At 41.3% G+C, this 15,043-nt stretch overlaps 1 protein-coding gene across 5 annotated transcripts in view; it reads left to right on the forward strand.

Annotated features, from left to right (window-relative positions):
* The window catches only part of LOC126408888 (band 4.1-like protein 3), a 69,504-nt gene extending 57,761 nt beyond the window's left edge, over positions 1–11,743 (forward strand). For 3 of the 5 annotated variants that reach the window (XM_050074662.1, XM_050074659.1, XM_050074660.1), the window contains 6 exons: positions 2,471–2,548; positions 4,157–4,240; positions 5,831–5,929; positions 6,612–6,692; positions 7,045–7,160; positions 10,665–11,743. In XM_050074662.1, coding sequence (XP_049930619.1) covers positions 2,471–2,548; positions 4,157–4,240; positions 5,831–5,929; positions 6,612–6,692; positions 7,045–7,155 — 453 coding nt within the window. In that variant the 3' untranslated portion in view covers positions 7,156–7,160; positions 10,665–11,743. Of the gene's footprint in view, positions 1–620; positions 1,350–2,204; positions 2,238–2,470; positions 2,549–4,156; positions 4,241–5,830; positions 5,930–6,611; positions 6,693–7,044; positions 7,161–10,664 lie in introns of all 5 variants that reach the window. The other 2 variants (XM_050074664.1, XM_050074661.1) reach the window with 2 other exon arrangements.
* The last annotated feature ends 3,300 nt before the right edge of the window (positions 11,744–15,043 follow it).

Below are 15,043 nucleotides of genomic sequence, written 5' to 3' on the forward strand. Positions count from 1 at the left end.
GAAAAGGCAGCCATACCAGATTTACTGCTTGCATTCTTACCCTTCCTGATAAAAGCCCTACACATATACTCTGCATGATTGCTGTCCAAAGGGAACTTAAATTCACTTAAGTTTTTCACTAATAGGAAACTCGATCAAATAGCTTACAGTAGGTGTGGCTATACAACAACTTAACTCAGACAGACCTCCAGACACTGCTCTGGGTGAATAGGATCCTGGTCGTTGTCACAAATTTGCAACATCGCAGTTGAATCTATTTGCACCAAAACCTTTTATTGAACAAGTGTTGTAGCTATTGCGTATTCACATTGCTGCTGGTATGAATAGTTCTGATGCAGACTATTCGCAGGCTAGTATTTCATGTGTCTGTGTCATTTATTTGTTACGCCCCCTGTGTGTAAATGCCATTTCATAGTTCTATTAGAGATAATATCACCATATCTGTGCAGAGATACATTCAAACAGTGCATCTTTGTCCAAGTATTTCTGGAGCTCAGTCTGTGTATGTGTCATCTCCGGATATACGGTCTCTTGAGCTTATTCTCACCGTCTTGGCTTTGTGATGCCCTCTGTCTATTAACTTGAACGATCCATTTCCAATAAGCCAAGTGTCTCCCCAGGCGGCAGGGTATCTGGTGAAATACGTGGTGGATAGTATCGTAACAGATTTGGCCAGCTCCTCGGGGCCACACGGGATTAGTCTGTCAACCACTATGGACGACGAAGTCTTCATGGACGGGACCCTGAGGGAGGTGGAAGAGAAAACCCCCGACTCCCAGGAGGAGGTGTCAGAGAAGGCAGACATGAAGGTCAGCCCTGGAGCTGTCAGACAGGAAGTAACCCAGGCCATCATAGACAAGAAAGGAACGCTCATTATCTTGAAGGAGACGGAGGATAAAGTCGACATGGAGGGCAAAGAGATAAGTGCTGCGGGTGAAAAAACAGAGCCTGTCGTCCCCGGAGAGGCCAAAGCTAAGGAGAGTGAAATGCTGTCTGCCTCTAAAGAGAAAGAATCTATCAAAGAAGACTCTTCTGTTGTTATAGACGCCAGAACCACAGTAGTCAAGACGCAGAGTCCGAAGATGGAGGTAAAAACTGATGACGTCACTTGGATTAAAGGTACTGACTCGCCTAAAAAGGCCATGGCATCATGGATATCTGAGGAGGTGAAGACCGAGGCTTCAGAGGTCCTCAGTGTGATGACAAAGCAGATGACAGAGATGAAGAGTTCTGACGGTGTGCAGCAGAAAGCAGAAATCTTCACCTTCGAAGAAGTCCAGACGGAGCAGTCAAAGCCCAGCCTGACTCAGATTACACTTTCTGAATCTTCAACTACATCCTTAGTAGTGGTACTGTATGACAACTAAAAGCCACAACTCGGTTTTGGCTGCCACCCTCCATATCTCCACCACCACCACCCTCAGCCTAGCCCATTGCCTTTCCCTCTAGCAGCAGCCAAACCAGTCTAACAACAATGTAACCAAGCGCTCTGCATGGCTAATGGTCCCTTAACACCCAGCGTTTACTCTCACACTTGCCAAACCGCCAGTTTCTGTTGCAATCGAGCCCGCTGCTTCTTTTTGATACAACTTCTTTTGGGTTTGTTTTTGAGTTTGTTGACAGCTAAAACAGCTCGGCTTGCCTTCACAGCTGGCTCCAACAGCTGATAAGGAAAGCAATGGGGGCTCTGGCAGCCTCCTGTTTGTTTTCTGCCGTTTTGCTCAGCTGCACCATCCCTTTCTTTCAGCTCTGTTATCAGTTCCCTGAAAGCAGTGACTTCATAGCCTTGGCTCAGTGCCACCGCTGCAGCTTTCCCCACCTCATCCTCCAAAATCCCCTCCTGCCTCCGTAACAAGTCAGGGGGGAAAAAAAATTGTATGGGTCTACCTGAAAAGAGATTTCACTGTTCTTAAGTAACAGTTTTTCAAAAGCAGATTAGTGGAAATTTTGCTGCTGGTGGATTCAGCAATCCCAAAATCGGATTTTTGTTTGAGGTTTTAGGATTTGTTCAACTTGGCATTCAGCAGATTTAATGAGCTACACAATGGCATCCCATAAAATCCATACAATATTTACTTTTCAAATCTTTCATTTTCCCACCCTCTCTCTCCCTTTGCTCTTTGTCTTGTGTTCACTGTGACTTTTGACTTTCCTCTCTTTTCCTCTCTCTCTTCTTGTGTCCGTCCATCCTTCTGTCCCATCAGTCTACGCTGGGATGGGTTTCCTCCTCTGAAAAGGTGACCACACCCCTCTGGTCCTCACAGATTTCTAAATGCAGTGGTTTTCGTGTAACTCAAACCTTAATTGTCTTTTACATGTAATTCTGTTGTGAAATTCTGAAAATGTATAACTCACATTTTTACCATTTTTCTCCATCAGGTGTGATGCAAAGCGACCCTGTACTGAGTGGGTTTTATTTTTGTCACAGTGAAGCAAAAACATGATCTAATCGTACAATTATCATTCACAGACGTCAGCTGAGCCGGAGGAGAAGGCAGCGGTTGCCACGGTGACAGAGGCAGCACCAGCCGTGTCGACAGGGCCAACGGTGAATATCCAGACCGCAGAGGCTGCACAGGCCGAGCCAGTGCACACTACAGCAGAGCTCACAATGTCAGCAGAGTCTGCAGAGGGACAACTAGATTATGCACAAGAGGATGTTAGTGGCATTAGTTCACCAGCACAATCTGGTTTTCCAGGCACTGCACCACCTTCAGAGCAGCTTCAACAGTGTGCATCTGTGGAGCTGGTCGCAGAAAAACAGCCAGTAGCAACAAATTTAGGGTTAAATGAGAGCCTGTCTGGCGGTAGCGCCTCGCTGGAGTCTGCAGTGACCCTAGCAGCAGAGAGGGGAAATGAGGAAGTAATAGATGAGGAGGGAGAGGATACCGGTGTGGAGGGCGAGACGTCGATGTCAAAACACAGAAATGATGGTTTCCGATTCACTGTTGCTCCTGCCTACATCAGAGATGGTGAAAACGAAGAGAAGCTGACTTCAGCAGAGGATGAACACAACGAAGAGGAAGCTGTAGAGAGATGTCTGAAGGCTTTAGAAGAGGAATTAGCAGATTGTAAAGACACAGAGGAGAGAACGCACACAGAAGTAGATGGCAAGAGAGTCCAGTTCTCCAACAAAGTGCAGTATTTCGAAGAACAAGAGTTTCCCACGGAGTTCGAAAATGGTGTTGAGGAGGTGGATGAAGACACGGGTGGATGTTTACCAGCGGAGGATGAGAGACCAAAGAGCTTTCCAGACATCTTGAAACCTTTGCCCTCTGAAAAAGAGAAATACTACTGTGCACAGATGGATGGCTCGGAAGATGAAACGGAGAGAGCAGAAGAGGAAGAGACAGATGGAAAGAAGGAAGAAGTGGAGGAGGAGCACAGTGAAGAAGAACTGAAGTTGAAAGTGGCAGACGACTGTGATGATGAAAAGTCTTCAGAGGTGAGAAAAGATTTTGTCACATCAGAAGAAGTAAAGGAAGAAGAAACAGACCACGCTGACACACTGAAAGAAGAAAAAGCAAAGGAACAAGACCAGACGTCCAGCCCACATGAAGTGACTCTGACTGAACCGCTTATCGTAGCCAACCCGCTCACCTGTCCACTTCCAGCCACGTCTCAGTCGGAGGTAACCCTGCGTCACCTCAGATGGCCTCAGCCTCGGCCCTGTAACCCCACCTCCACCCTCCCCTCCTACCAACACAATCTGCCACTAATAATCAAGGGCAAAACTCCACCAAAAGCATGGATACGCGTCTAACTTCACAGTTTGTCTCTGAGCAGATCAGGGGACCTTTTAATATGACATGGTGCACACACTTGATCAAAACCTTGTGATTTGCATTCTCCAGTATCCACTCCTTCACGGGATCAGGGACTTTAATGCATGACTGCATGCTCATTTAGAGATTTAAGCCCTTCAATGACAGCCTCTGGCTTAGTTTATTAGCATGCAGCATTTATTTGGGTCTATTTAATTTTATGTACAACAGGGTGGAGCTATTTTAAGAACAAAGACGTACATTTAACAGTGAACACCTACAGCAATTTGTTTCAGACACGACAGCTAATTAAATTAGAGCACAGATGGTTTGGTGCTGCTGTTCTCCCTCTGTGTATTTATGTGTGCCTGTTTTTTATTTTTGTCCTTTAGAGTCTTGATGTTGTCGAGGTGGGAACCAAAGAGATGCCTGTAGTCCACACAGAGACAAAAACTATCACCTACGAGTCTGCAGAGGTACAGATATTGATATTAATTCCATTTTAAATCCTGCACCATTTTGAAAGATGGGAGAGAGAAGTGTGATGAGTCTGTAATTTACTGGGGAGGAAAAAAAATCTGCCCTGTAAGAGAGTAATAGTTATGTATACATATACAGCAGATAAATAGCATTTTAGGTATTCATGTAGTCGTGTTTGTGTCCACTTGATGAAAGTAAGTTCAATATTCACTCTCTCCTTTTACTTCTGTTTTGCTCTCTATCAACCTCCTGGATGAAAAGTTATTTATTTGTGCATATAAAAAATAAAAGTGGGGGGAAAAAAACTAGAATATAAAATGCACAGGTGGGATGCAATACAAACCACTGAGGTCCTGTAAAAGGACCCCATGTAACACTGAAATTAAAGTCAACTGTATATGCTTGCCACACATGGACATAAAGATTTCAAAAATATGTAAAAGAAAGAAAATAATACAATTTACAAACTAGAAATACTAAAAAAAAAAGAAATAAAAGTAACAAAAACAAGGATTTAAATAATATTTTTGAGCTGCTTACATACACTGTATCATAACTAATTTGAATAATACTTTACTTCGTCAAGAGTAGAGATCAGTGCTTCTCGCGTCTTCGCTGTGGTGAGCCTATCCAGGCAAGCGTGCATGTTCGTGGATGTTTGTATTCCACTGACTACCTCGTCGCTGCTTCTTTGCACTGGGCTCATTGGACATTACCCACTAATATGTGGACACCGTCGTTGCAGAATCTTAGTGCCCAACCTCCAGTTCCTCCCTAGTTATTACCGTTAGCGCAGTTAGCACCATTAGCAGCTTGCTGCCAGCTCAGCCAACCTCCATGTTGAGAACCATGTGCAGCCAACTCATATGCTCTGAATTTTGCATTGAGCCCCTATATTTTTTTTAAAAAATCTGTGTTCAGAACAAAGGAATACTTGGCACATCTATTTCCAAACAGGTGCAAAGGAGAGCAGAACACAACTTGTAGAAAACGTTTGCCTGATGACGGTCTAGTTACCAAAACATGGCAGCATTAGAATAATTATTTTTGCAAGTTAGACAGTGTGCAGTTTTTCTTCAAAAAAAAAAATCTGTGTTGCTAACTTTTACTGTCTTCCATTTCATGTTGAGCAGATACTACATAATGTTGTATAGATATTGACTTGTTTAGCAACAAATGGCAGAGAAAGACTAACTGGTGAACAATGTGGAGCTTTTAGCAGCTAAAGCGACAGATATTTTCCTCAGGAGTTGGACGACATCGCTAAAAAATGAGTGAATATTGGACGTACATTCTTCAGGTGTCCAGGAAAAAAACTCTAAATCAATGTTGATTGAGTACTATGTCTGCCGGGTGTTTATATAAAAATCCAACACAACCTCCAACACAGCTTGGCGTCACGGTGGGTGGAGGATTAATTCTGTCTACAAGTGGCCAAAAAATCAATTAATGCAGCTCAACCACCAGTTAGTGATGAATTATATTTGATAGGAACTCAATAAATCTGTTGTAATGGGCAGTTTTACTTCATCTAGAGCACAAATATAAAATGCAGTTTCAAAATGGAGTCTTTTGCTCGTCAACAGGTCGACACCAATGGTGACGTCGACCCCGGGGTGTTGCTGAGTGCTCAGACCATCACCTCGGAAACCACCAGCACCACGACGACCACACACATCACAAAGGTCAGGGTTCATCTGTTGTCCCTCTGGGTCTCTGAACACTTGACGCCTCAGCCTGTGCATGTGTGTGTTAACCTTTCTCCACTGCGGAATATGAAGCATGAATAATAGGTGAAGAGTGGGGAAAGGAAGTGAATCTATCTTTGTAGCACAGAGACATGCCTCATTACACACTCCTGCACGGGGTAAATGGAAACACAGAGTTATGTTATTTACGTACACTTATATATATTTTTTACTTTTGTCACTACCTTGTGCAGTAACCAGAAGTGATGCATAAAGCAGCTTCAGTTTGATTAAAGCTTACAGCTAAGAGAGGCAAAAAATGAGTCCAGGGTTTCGCTGTTTAGGATGTTTGATGTATAGAAAATGCTTACATTGAAGGAGCTGGAAGCAGTGAATATTGGTGTTTTTTGCATTAAAAAATTACATAAGCTAAAAGGCTGCAGATTAATTTTCTGTCAGTCAACATTTTTCTGAATTAATGAGGCTGGAAAACTGCTTGCACAGTACACCAGAGTTTTATTCTCATGTTTATTCAAGCTTTACGCAACCTTCCTGACATCCTTGGCCCCATTTAAGGATGTTGACTGAAGCATATAGCATTATAGAACTTGAAGATTATGTGTTTAATAAAGCTTTGAGATGTTGCCATATGATCTTAAAGTCTTCTCTCTGCTCTCAGACGGTGAAAGGAGGAATATCAGAGACGAGAATCGAGAAGAGGATCGTCATCACAGGAGATACAGACATCGATCACGATCAGGTATCTTAAGAGTTTCTGTTTTCAAACTGTTTCTCATTTGTTCTCCATTAAGTCAGTAAATGGATTTGACCATGACAAAGTAAAATGCTAGTGGCCCCTCAGGACCTTATCTTGTACTTTGCGAGCATAGCACAGCCCCATGATACAGAGTGGCTCATCATGTGACATTTTAAATGAAAAACATTAACTCGTGATGTGACATTAACAAATACTGAAAGTATGACAAATGTAACTAAGAGTGGCTTCCCTGTTGGCATATTGACTCACAATCAAACATCCCCGCTCCCTCCCCGCCTTCCCCATTTTCTGTCTCCCCCTGGTGATCCCTCCTGGCACTGCACCCCGTATATAGGCTCTGGCTCAGGCCATAAAGGAGGCTAAAGAACAGCATCCTGACATGTCAGTGACCAAAGTAGTGGTACATAAAGAGACAGAGATCACGCCAGAGGAGGGGGAGGACTGACCCAGGTAAGACAACAAGGTCCCAGTCCTGGTCCCGGATCTGTCCGTGTTAGTCTGGTCTGGTTTTGGTTTTGATTCGGTCGGACTGGGCTTTGTCAAGCTGGTCTCCATTCTTGGGCATGCTGCTTTTCCCATCAGCACTTCCTCTCACTGGTACAGACAGCCCTGCTTCTGTAGCACTTACAGCTAATGCATCATACTGTTGTCATTCCAGCTCCACTCCCCCTGCAGGGAAAAGGTCGGCTGATGCGTGTGTGTGCACACAGACCGGATATTATAGTCTCAACTCGTAATGACAAGGCTTAAAAACCTTTACAGTAATGCTCCTGGCAGTCTCATGCAACATCTTGTAATTGGACTGCAACACTCCCCCCTGCTGGAAAGAAGCATAACTCCCTTTTTATTAGAGAGAGCCAGTATGTGAACATGTAACACAAACCTTTCTGTGTTTCTACAGATAATTGGGGCGTCATTTAATAAAAATAATGAACCATAAAATAATAAAACTGCACCCTAAATTAGAAAATGTGCAAAACTGGAGATGAACTTAGTTTCTTTATTTACTAACGTACAAAAAAACAAGTCATGTTCAAACAGTTGAGCCTGCATGTTGTGCAATATTCAGTAAAAACCTTGAGTATACATTGTTTTGTCTACATTGTGTAGTCTCACAAAGGGCACCAGCAGGGATGAGAGATTAAATACCGGCTGAACCAGCTTCAGCTTCTCAGAGCGCCCAGCCTGTGTCTGCATACGAACCCGTATCGACTGAAATCTGATCTTGAGCGAACACAGACGTGCTGTAGTCTATTTTCAACTCTGTTCTTACAGGAAAAACCATATACTCTAACTGGACGGTTCCTGAAACAAGCAGTTATATTAATATTGCAATTAAAAATGAAGTATATTTGCAGAAAAACCTTAATTTATGCTGTTTGTTTGTTTGTATTCGTATCGTTGTTGACTGAATGCACCAAAAATCAAACAGTGTTGCTCTGCACAGCAGCCTGACTGTGCAGTCTTTACAGAGAGAAATGTTCATGCATGAGGTGAATCCCTGACATGTTAAAACCATGTCTCCAGGACACAGTGTGTGACATACTGCTCCTCTCTTCCTTTCTGCATGGGGGGAATAAATAGGTCAGCGTTTGTGCAAACTTCACAAATGCAACCATTTGTGTTCCAACTTGTCCGCCGGCAGTGTCGTGCGGCTTATTTCAGGTCTGGAGCTGCGTGAGGGGAACCTCTCATTCCATCGCACCGCAGCATGTCGTTAAAACCTCGCCACCTTTTCCTCTCAAACATTTGGAATCTGGAAACTGGAATTGTCCGGTTCATTCTTTTCACCTTTCGGCTCTGAAGCTTTGTTATTTCCCTATTTTTAACTGAGACAATCCCAAGGCGCAGGGTTTGGGATGATGAGCGTGCATGTGTGTACTTGCGTGACTCACCAGATGGGAATGCTTGGCTTTGTTTCCGCGGCCTTGCCCTTAGTCCTGTGTGTGTGTGTGTGTGTGTGTGTGTGTGTGCGTGAGTGTGTGTATGCTGTCTAATATCTGCGTGTCAGAACTGCTTTGTTTCTGAGTAGCATTATTAACATGATACTAAACGTTTTCTCTCTGGTCTTTTGGACGCTTGTCTCTTTCCACTGTAGATACACACAGTGTTTGGGCTAAACAGTGTCAGAAAGGTTTGGAGCAGCATTGTCAACAGTAAAATGAAAATTAAACAGTGTCTTCTTGAGAGAACACACAGACGAGGAGGTGCAGATCAGTACTCAAGTCCTCCAAAACTGAAACACGTCTCCAGCACAGCGGGCTTTATTCATACTGTATTCATTTTCAGCCATATTACCATCATCAGGCTCTCTAACAGTACACTGTATATACTGTCATGTTAATAATAAATCACCATAGACAACATCTATACGGAAAAACATTCCAAACATTCCTGTCTTAAAAGTACTTTCTACAAAATACTGTTACTTTAAGCTTACAATATATAAGACCATGAATACAGAACATAGAATATCACAGTCATTCTATCCAAATACTGTCTTTCATCTTAACCCATTAATGGGTAAAAAGCTTAAATATCAGTTTTTCAATACAAGGCAATAAATGTATTATTTCAGCCACATTATTCAGTTTATTCTAACCCCTTTTCTCAATTAACATTTTATCTGTCACTTAACATCATGCGTTTGGACTTAACACATCCATTCCATGGAGTAAATTTCCAATTGTTCTAAATAAAAAAGTTCCTGTTAATTTACTTAAAGGGACAGTTCACCCCAAAATCAACAACACATTTTCCCTCATATCTGTAGTGCTATTTATCAGTCAAGATTGTTTGGGTGTGAGTCGCTGAGAGTTGGAGATATCAGCCGCGGAGATGTCTGCCTTTTCTCTAATATAATGGAACTAGATGAAACTCTGCTCAAAGCTCCACAAAAAAAAAATACATTTTAAAAACTCAACAGCAATGTCTCTTTCCAGAAATCATGACCTGGTTACTCAAGATAATTCACAGACCCTGTTGTGGGCAGTTTCATGTAGAAACATTTTTTTTTCCTTCAGACTACACACAGATGGAAGCATGCAGCTACTGCTAGCTCACCTTGCCTCACTACGCTAGTTAACATTACAGCTCAGCCAAGAAGGACGCCATTAATGTTTACATCTCAAGCTTTCATGAGCATGAGCCTCTCGTCCATGGTTAGATGCACGCTTCCTTCTGGTTAATGACACTATTTAAACAAGGTCTTCGGATTATCTTGAGTAACCAGGTCATGATTTCTGGAAAGACACATTGCTGTTGAGTTTTTCAAATGTATTTTTTTAGTACTTTGAGCACCACAAGCCGAGTGTCATCTAGTTCCATTATATTGGAGAGGAGGCAGACATCTCTACGGCCGATATCGCAAACACTCAGCAACTCACACCAAAACAATCTAGATAAACAGCACCACAAGTAAGAAAATAGAAATGACTTTTTCACTTTGAGTTGAGCCGTCCCTTTATACTGCCATATTTAGAAATCCACACTGCCCTCAAAGGAGCAGCAGTGTCTCCAAATCTCTCTCTGTTTTGCAAGAGAGCAGATGTGGTGAATAAAACATGATGTACTGGAGAACAGGTGTGAAACATGTTTTAATAAATTGACTAACATTGAAATTCAGACCACATCGTAGCAGATACTGTGTTTGCCAGTGGTGACATTGGCCTTTACTGACTCATAACTTGTGGTCAGATTCAAAATAGTTGGCATTCATTTCCAGGGATGCCACAGGGAGCGTTGTTAGAGCCTGTGAAACCTGTGTGTATCTATGTTGTGTGTTCATTTTTGTATCTCTGTATTCCCTCGGTGCATCTTTTTATGGTGTTAAAACTGCCACAACCTTTCATCAGGCTGATAGTCAGTCTTCAGCAGAGCTCACTGTGGCACTGAATGCTCATATGTGATCAGATACACAGGATGTACTAACTGCTGTTTCCTCTGTTCCTCCAGGAGTAACACTGAGGGCTGTTTTCTGTTCAACCTCCCAGAATCCAACATCCAGAACTCCACATATTACTCCGGGGACTCTCAGAAGACTAGATAGGCTCCTACTCTCCAAATGCTGCAGCTCGCCGCTAGTCGCAACCATCACCTGCAAAATAAATAAATGCATCTTGCATGAGAAGGAAGCAACGTTGCATTATCAAACAAACGGCAAGATTATACTGAAAACTGTACGATTTTAAAAATGGTTCTCGATCCGCCTGCACGCCGAATCCCTGTGTGTGTGCAGCAAGCAAACCGTTTGCTTTCACTGCCTTATGAATTTGATGCATTTTTATGATTACTGAGAATAATTATTGTAGCAACGTTTTATTTATGAAATAAAGCCATCACTCCAGAAACTTAAAATCGCTGTAGGCTGTATATGTTAGGGAGCATACACTATTTAACCTTGCTGTTAGAAGTGCCAACCTCATTTGCCAGCAAGCATTGCCTCACTCACTCCAACCGACCCGATGATTCTCCGTCAGGTGTGCCACTACAGAAATCACTACAGCCCACTTCTGTACATATCCAAGCTTTCCTAGGAAAATAGCAAATTATCTTTCACAATTGATTTATGTCACGTCTACTTGAATTGCATTTTCCTTTTTATGATCATTTCAGTATTTTATCCTCGCTCACCGATTTGATTCCACCAAGATGGTCTTTTTTTTTTTCTTTTTCTTTTTTGTGGCAAACGCCAAGGAATCAAGATTTCTGTGCAAGAAATCGATTTTTATGTGCCTGCGCAGGCTTTGAATGTTTTCCCGGGTAGATGATCGGCTGCAGCACAAGTCCCAGGTTTGTGTGACTGTGAGGCAAAGGGCTCAGACTGCCGAGCTCTGCCCAAATTAGATGCAAAGCCAAGAGAGATCTGTCAACCCCCCCCCCACCACCACCACCACCACCACCCCTCCTCCATCCACCCTGAACATGTCAACTGTATGCCTCCCTCATATCTGTTCAACTGTATCTGAATAACCCAGTATTGTTGTGTACAGCCATGTTTTCCTCAAAATGGTGAAATAAAAGTGGCAAATGCATTTGTTTTAATTTGCTGTTTTCTTCTCAAATAATAAAGTGTTGACCACAGACCTGAAAATCATGTCACCGTTGGACCCATTGATTCACTATTGGTACAGTTTCATACTGAGATGTTGAGTCAGTGATAATTCAGATAAGAGCTTTGCTGATCATGACACAAGACATTAGTTATCCCACAGCTTTTTATCATAATAACCTACAAATGATGATGTATCCAGCTGTGCTCTGTGTCCCTGAGCCCTTTAATAGACTGAATCATAATATTATATTTGCCTTAAGGCTAAAAATCTGTTTATTTAATAGGTTATATATTAATTAGTTTAATCTTAAAGGATTTAAGAGAAAAATCCACAACAAATGGCCAACATCTAACAACCTGAGTATTGAGAGATAAAATTACTAAAATAACTTTATGGACATTGAGTCATTATTAATATTTTTAAGCTTTATACATTGGTTTAATAAATAAATAAATGTATTAATTAGAGGGGGTTGGATTTGTTAATAGTGGGCCAATCTATTATTCATTGAACCAAATGCTGGAAACACTTAGTTGTGTTTAAGGCAGCGTCCTCGGGGTAATTAAGAGAGGATTTTTACAGCTATAGGTAATTATGGTGAGCGCACGCAGGCTGCTGAAGCCCCGCCCCGCTGTGTACGTGCGCGCGTGCAGGAGGGGAACTAAAGGTAAGAGCTCTCACTCCGTCTCTGTTGCTGGGTGCCAGCAGGTCGACACTAAAAGGAGGGCCAGGTGGATCCTATTTAGGTTTGCAGCATCTCTAAAACCCTTTTATTACTTAATAAACATAGTCCAACTAACTGTGCTGACCACCTGCTGTATGGTGCTTATCATTTGAATTCGTGCATATAACCTAAAGGAGATTAAAACTGCAGTATGGTAACAAAAACTTGAGCATGTGACTGTGCATAACCAATATGTCCCTGTACTGTAATAAAAAATATAAATCAAAAGCTACAGCTTAAAATAAGAACAAGTAGACTACATGTGTTACTGTGCTTTCACCATGTCTTTAATTTTATACATGGACCTTTGACATTCTATAACAGACAGATGCATGACCTTCAGGGTATTTATTCTCTCTTGAAGCCTCTAAATATTAAGAAATCTAGCACACGTCTCCTTTAACAAGTAACAGGTGTAGTACGTACTTGTGAGGACCGTTCAGGATTTAGCATATCTGAAACTTTTGCTTGTGTTCCACACCGCTGTCATCAAATCTGATCGAACCACACCCATGTAGATGATGAAGCAGATATGCTGAGTTGGTTTTGGAGTGTTAAACTTGAAATAAAGAGACATTAACAGATAAATAGTTCAGTCATCAATGGGTGAGATTAAAGAGATGTACAGCTGTACACAAGATCTGAAACCAGGAGTTCAGGGACTTTGAGAATGACATTAGAAGTCAAAGTTGCTAAATAATAGGAAGACAGGGGCGAGTCAGGGGCAGCTTTATTGGCCAAGTATGTGAACACATACAAGGGATTTGACTCCATTTTTACCGCTCTCAATTTACTTACACACAAAATAAACTGAAATAGGCATACAGCTAAAAAAAATTACAAGGACAACCAAGCTGGGGAAAAAAAAGGTAAACACACGCATTTAACATTTCACTGAAATCATATTTATGATTACGATTGATTGGTAGCCTACAAACAAGTTAAAAATAGGTGTAGGCCCATGTAGATATTAGATGTCAATTTTAATTTGATTCTTTAAATCTTGATTTGATTTCACTTTACTGTTAGAAGAATTCCTAAAATGTGTCTTGAATCCCAAGATGCACACCGTTTCACATAAATACCTTTAACCAAACAACAAAACCATGCTACAAACATTACATACCACATCAGACATTATAAACAGTGGATGCACCCATACTCTGATTTATTGCCCCCCGGGGACGAATAAAATGTTTTTGAATTGAATTGAATTTGAATTTGAATTTAACAGGTTGACAGAATGAGAACACAGTCATATACAAGTTAAACTGTTTCTGTACATAATAAGCCTACACAAGAATATAATAGTGCAAGGGTGCAGAGTGCAATGGATTAATGTAATAGGTTACATTACACGTGAAGTGGGTGGTTATGAATGTTATGTAAATGATTCATGTAGATTAGATAATATTCTGTTTTTCCAAACAGATATTGTTGTGGGAAGAGCGCAAATATAAAATTTAAAAACATAAAATCGCCATCAATGACGTGCAGGTTAAATGGTAAGAATCATACATAATGTATTCAGTGATTATGTCCATGATACTGAAGATTATCAGAAATCACAAATAGGTTTATGACCAGTAGGTTTTTCATGTACAAGGAATTTGCCTTAGTGTCTGGTGCAAGTAGGCCTACTGCAAACAGTCAAGAAACATTTTTTTAAATGACAATAAGAATATATATTAAAATATGTGTAAAAAAAAAAAACATATATCCAATAGGACCTTATCTGTCAAAAAATGAAGAGCTGAGCTGCTGTGTGCAGAAATGTGACCCACAGTGTCCCAAAAGTCGAAGTGAATTTCAGTTTCTTAGTTTAAAATACATGTGTTTTTATAGACAGCCAGTGACTTATGCTCCATGTTCTTTATTTTTGGGGGGATCAAAACATTATGGAAAAACATTTAGTGTAGAGGTGCCAAACATTAGGCCTGTGGGACTAGAACAGGATGACTTTGCTCACCTAATATTGATGCACTTGTGAAGGCTAAGACGGGCCAGGTTTCGGGAGCAAGTCAAAAACTGAGTAGCCTGTTTCATGTACAATGCTGCTTCAGAGGCTCTATGACAGAAACAATAAATAACTTATTGTGGTAATATTTTAAAAAATATTGAACACTGTGCAAAATATTGTGAGGGGGCTGTATCCGACTTCTATGTTTAAACAATATTGGTAAAACCCTATTGATAAGGCACTGCCAAAACATTAGATTTTGTAAATGACGTTTAAGACAGGGGATAACCTCAACAGGAGTGTAAATGTGTAGATAGATAGATAGATAGATAGATAGATAGATAGATAGATAGATAAAACACACAACACAATACACCATTAACAACATACAATTTAACAATACATATGATACAATAGTTTAAATAGGCAGGTAGGACCAATAAGTTAAATAAATAGTAAAAGAGAGGACACCGTATTGATATAGTGTAACATTCCTGGTGTATTTGGTGGGACAGAGCCGGTGCGGAGTGAGTCCTCCTCTGTCTCATAGAGGATCTCGGTGCTGTACCCGCTCCGGTGCTGTAGGTGGCGGCAG

The sequence above is a fragment of the Epinephelus moara genome, chromosome 21, assembly GCF_006386435.1.
Source record: "Epinephelus moara isolate mb chromosome 21, YSFRI_EMoa_1.0, whole genome shotgun sequence".
Lineage (NCBI taxonomy): Eukaryota > Metazoa > Chordata > Actinopteri > Perciformes > Serranidae > Epinephelus > Epinephelus moara.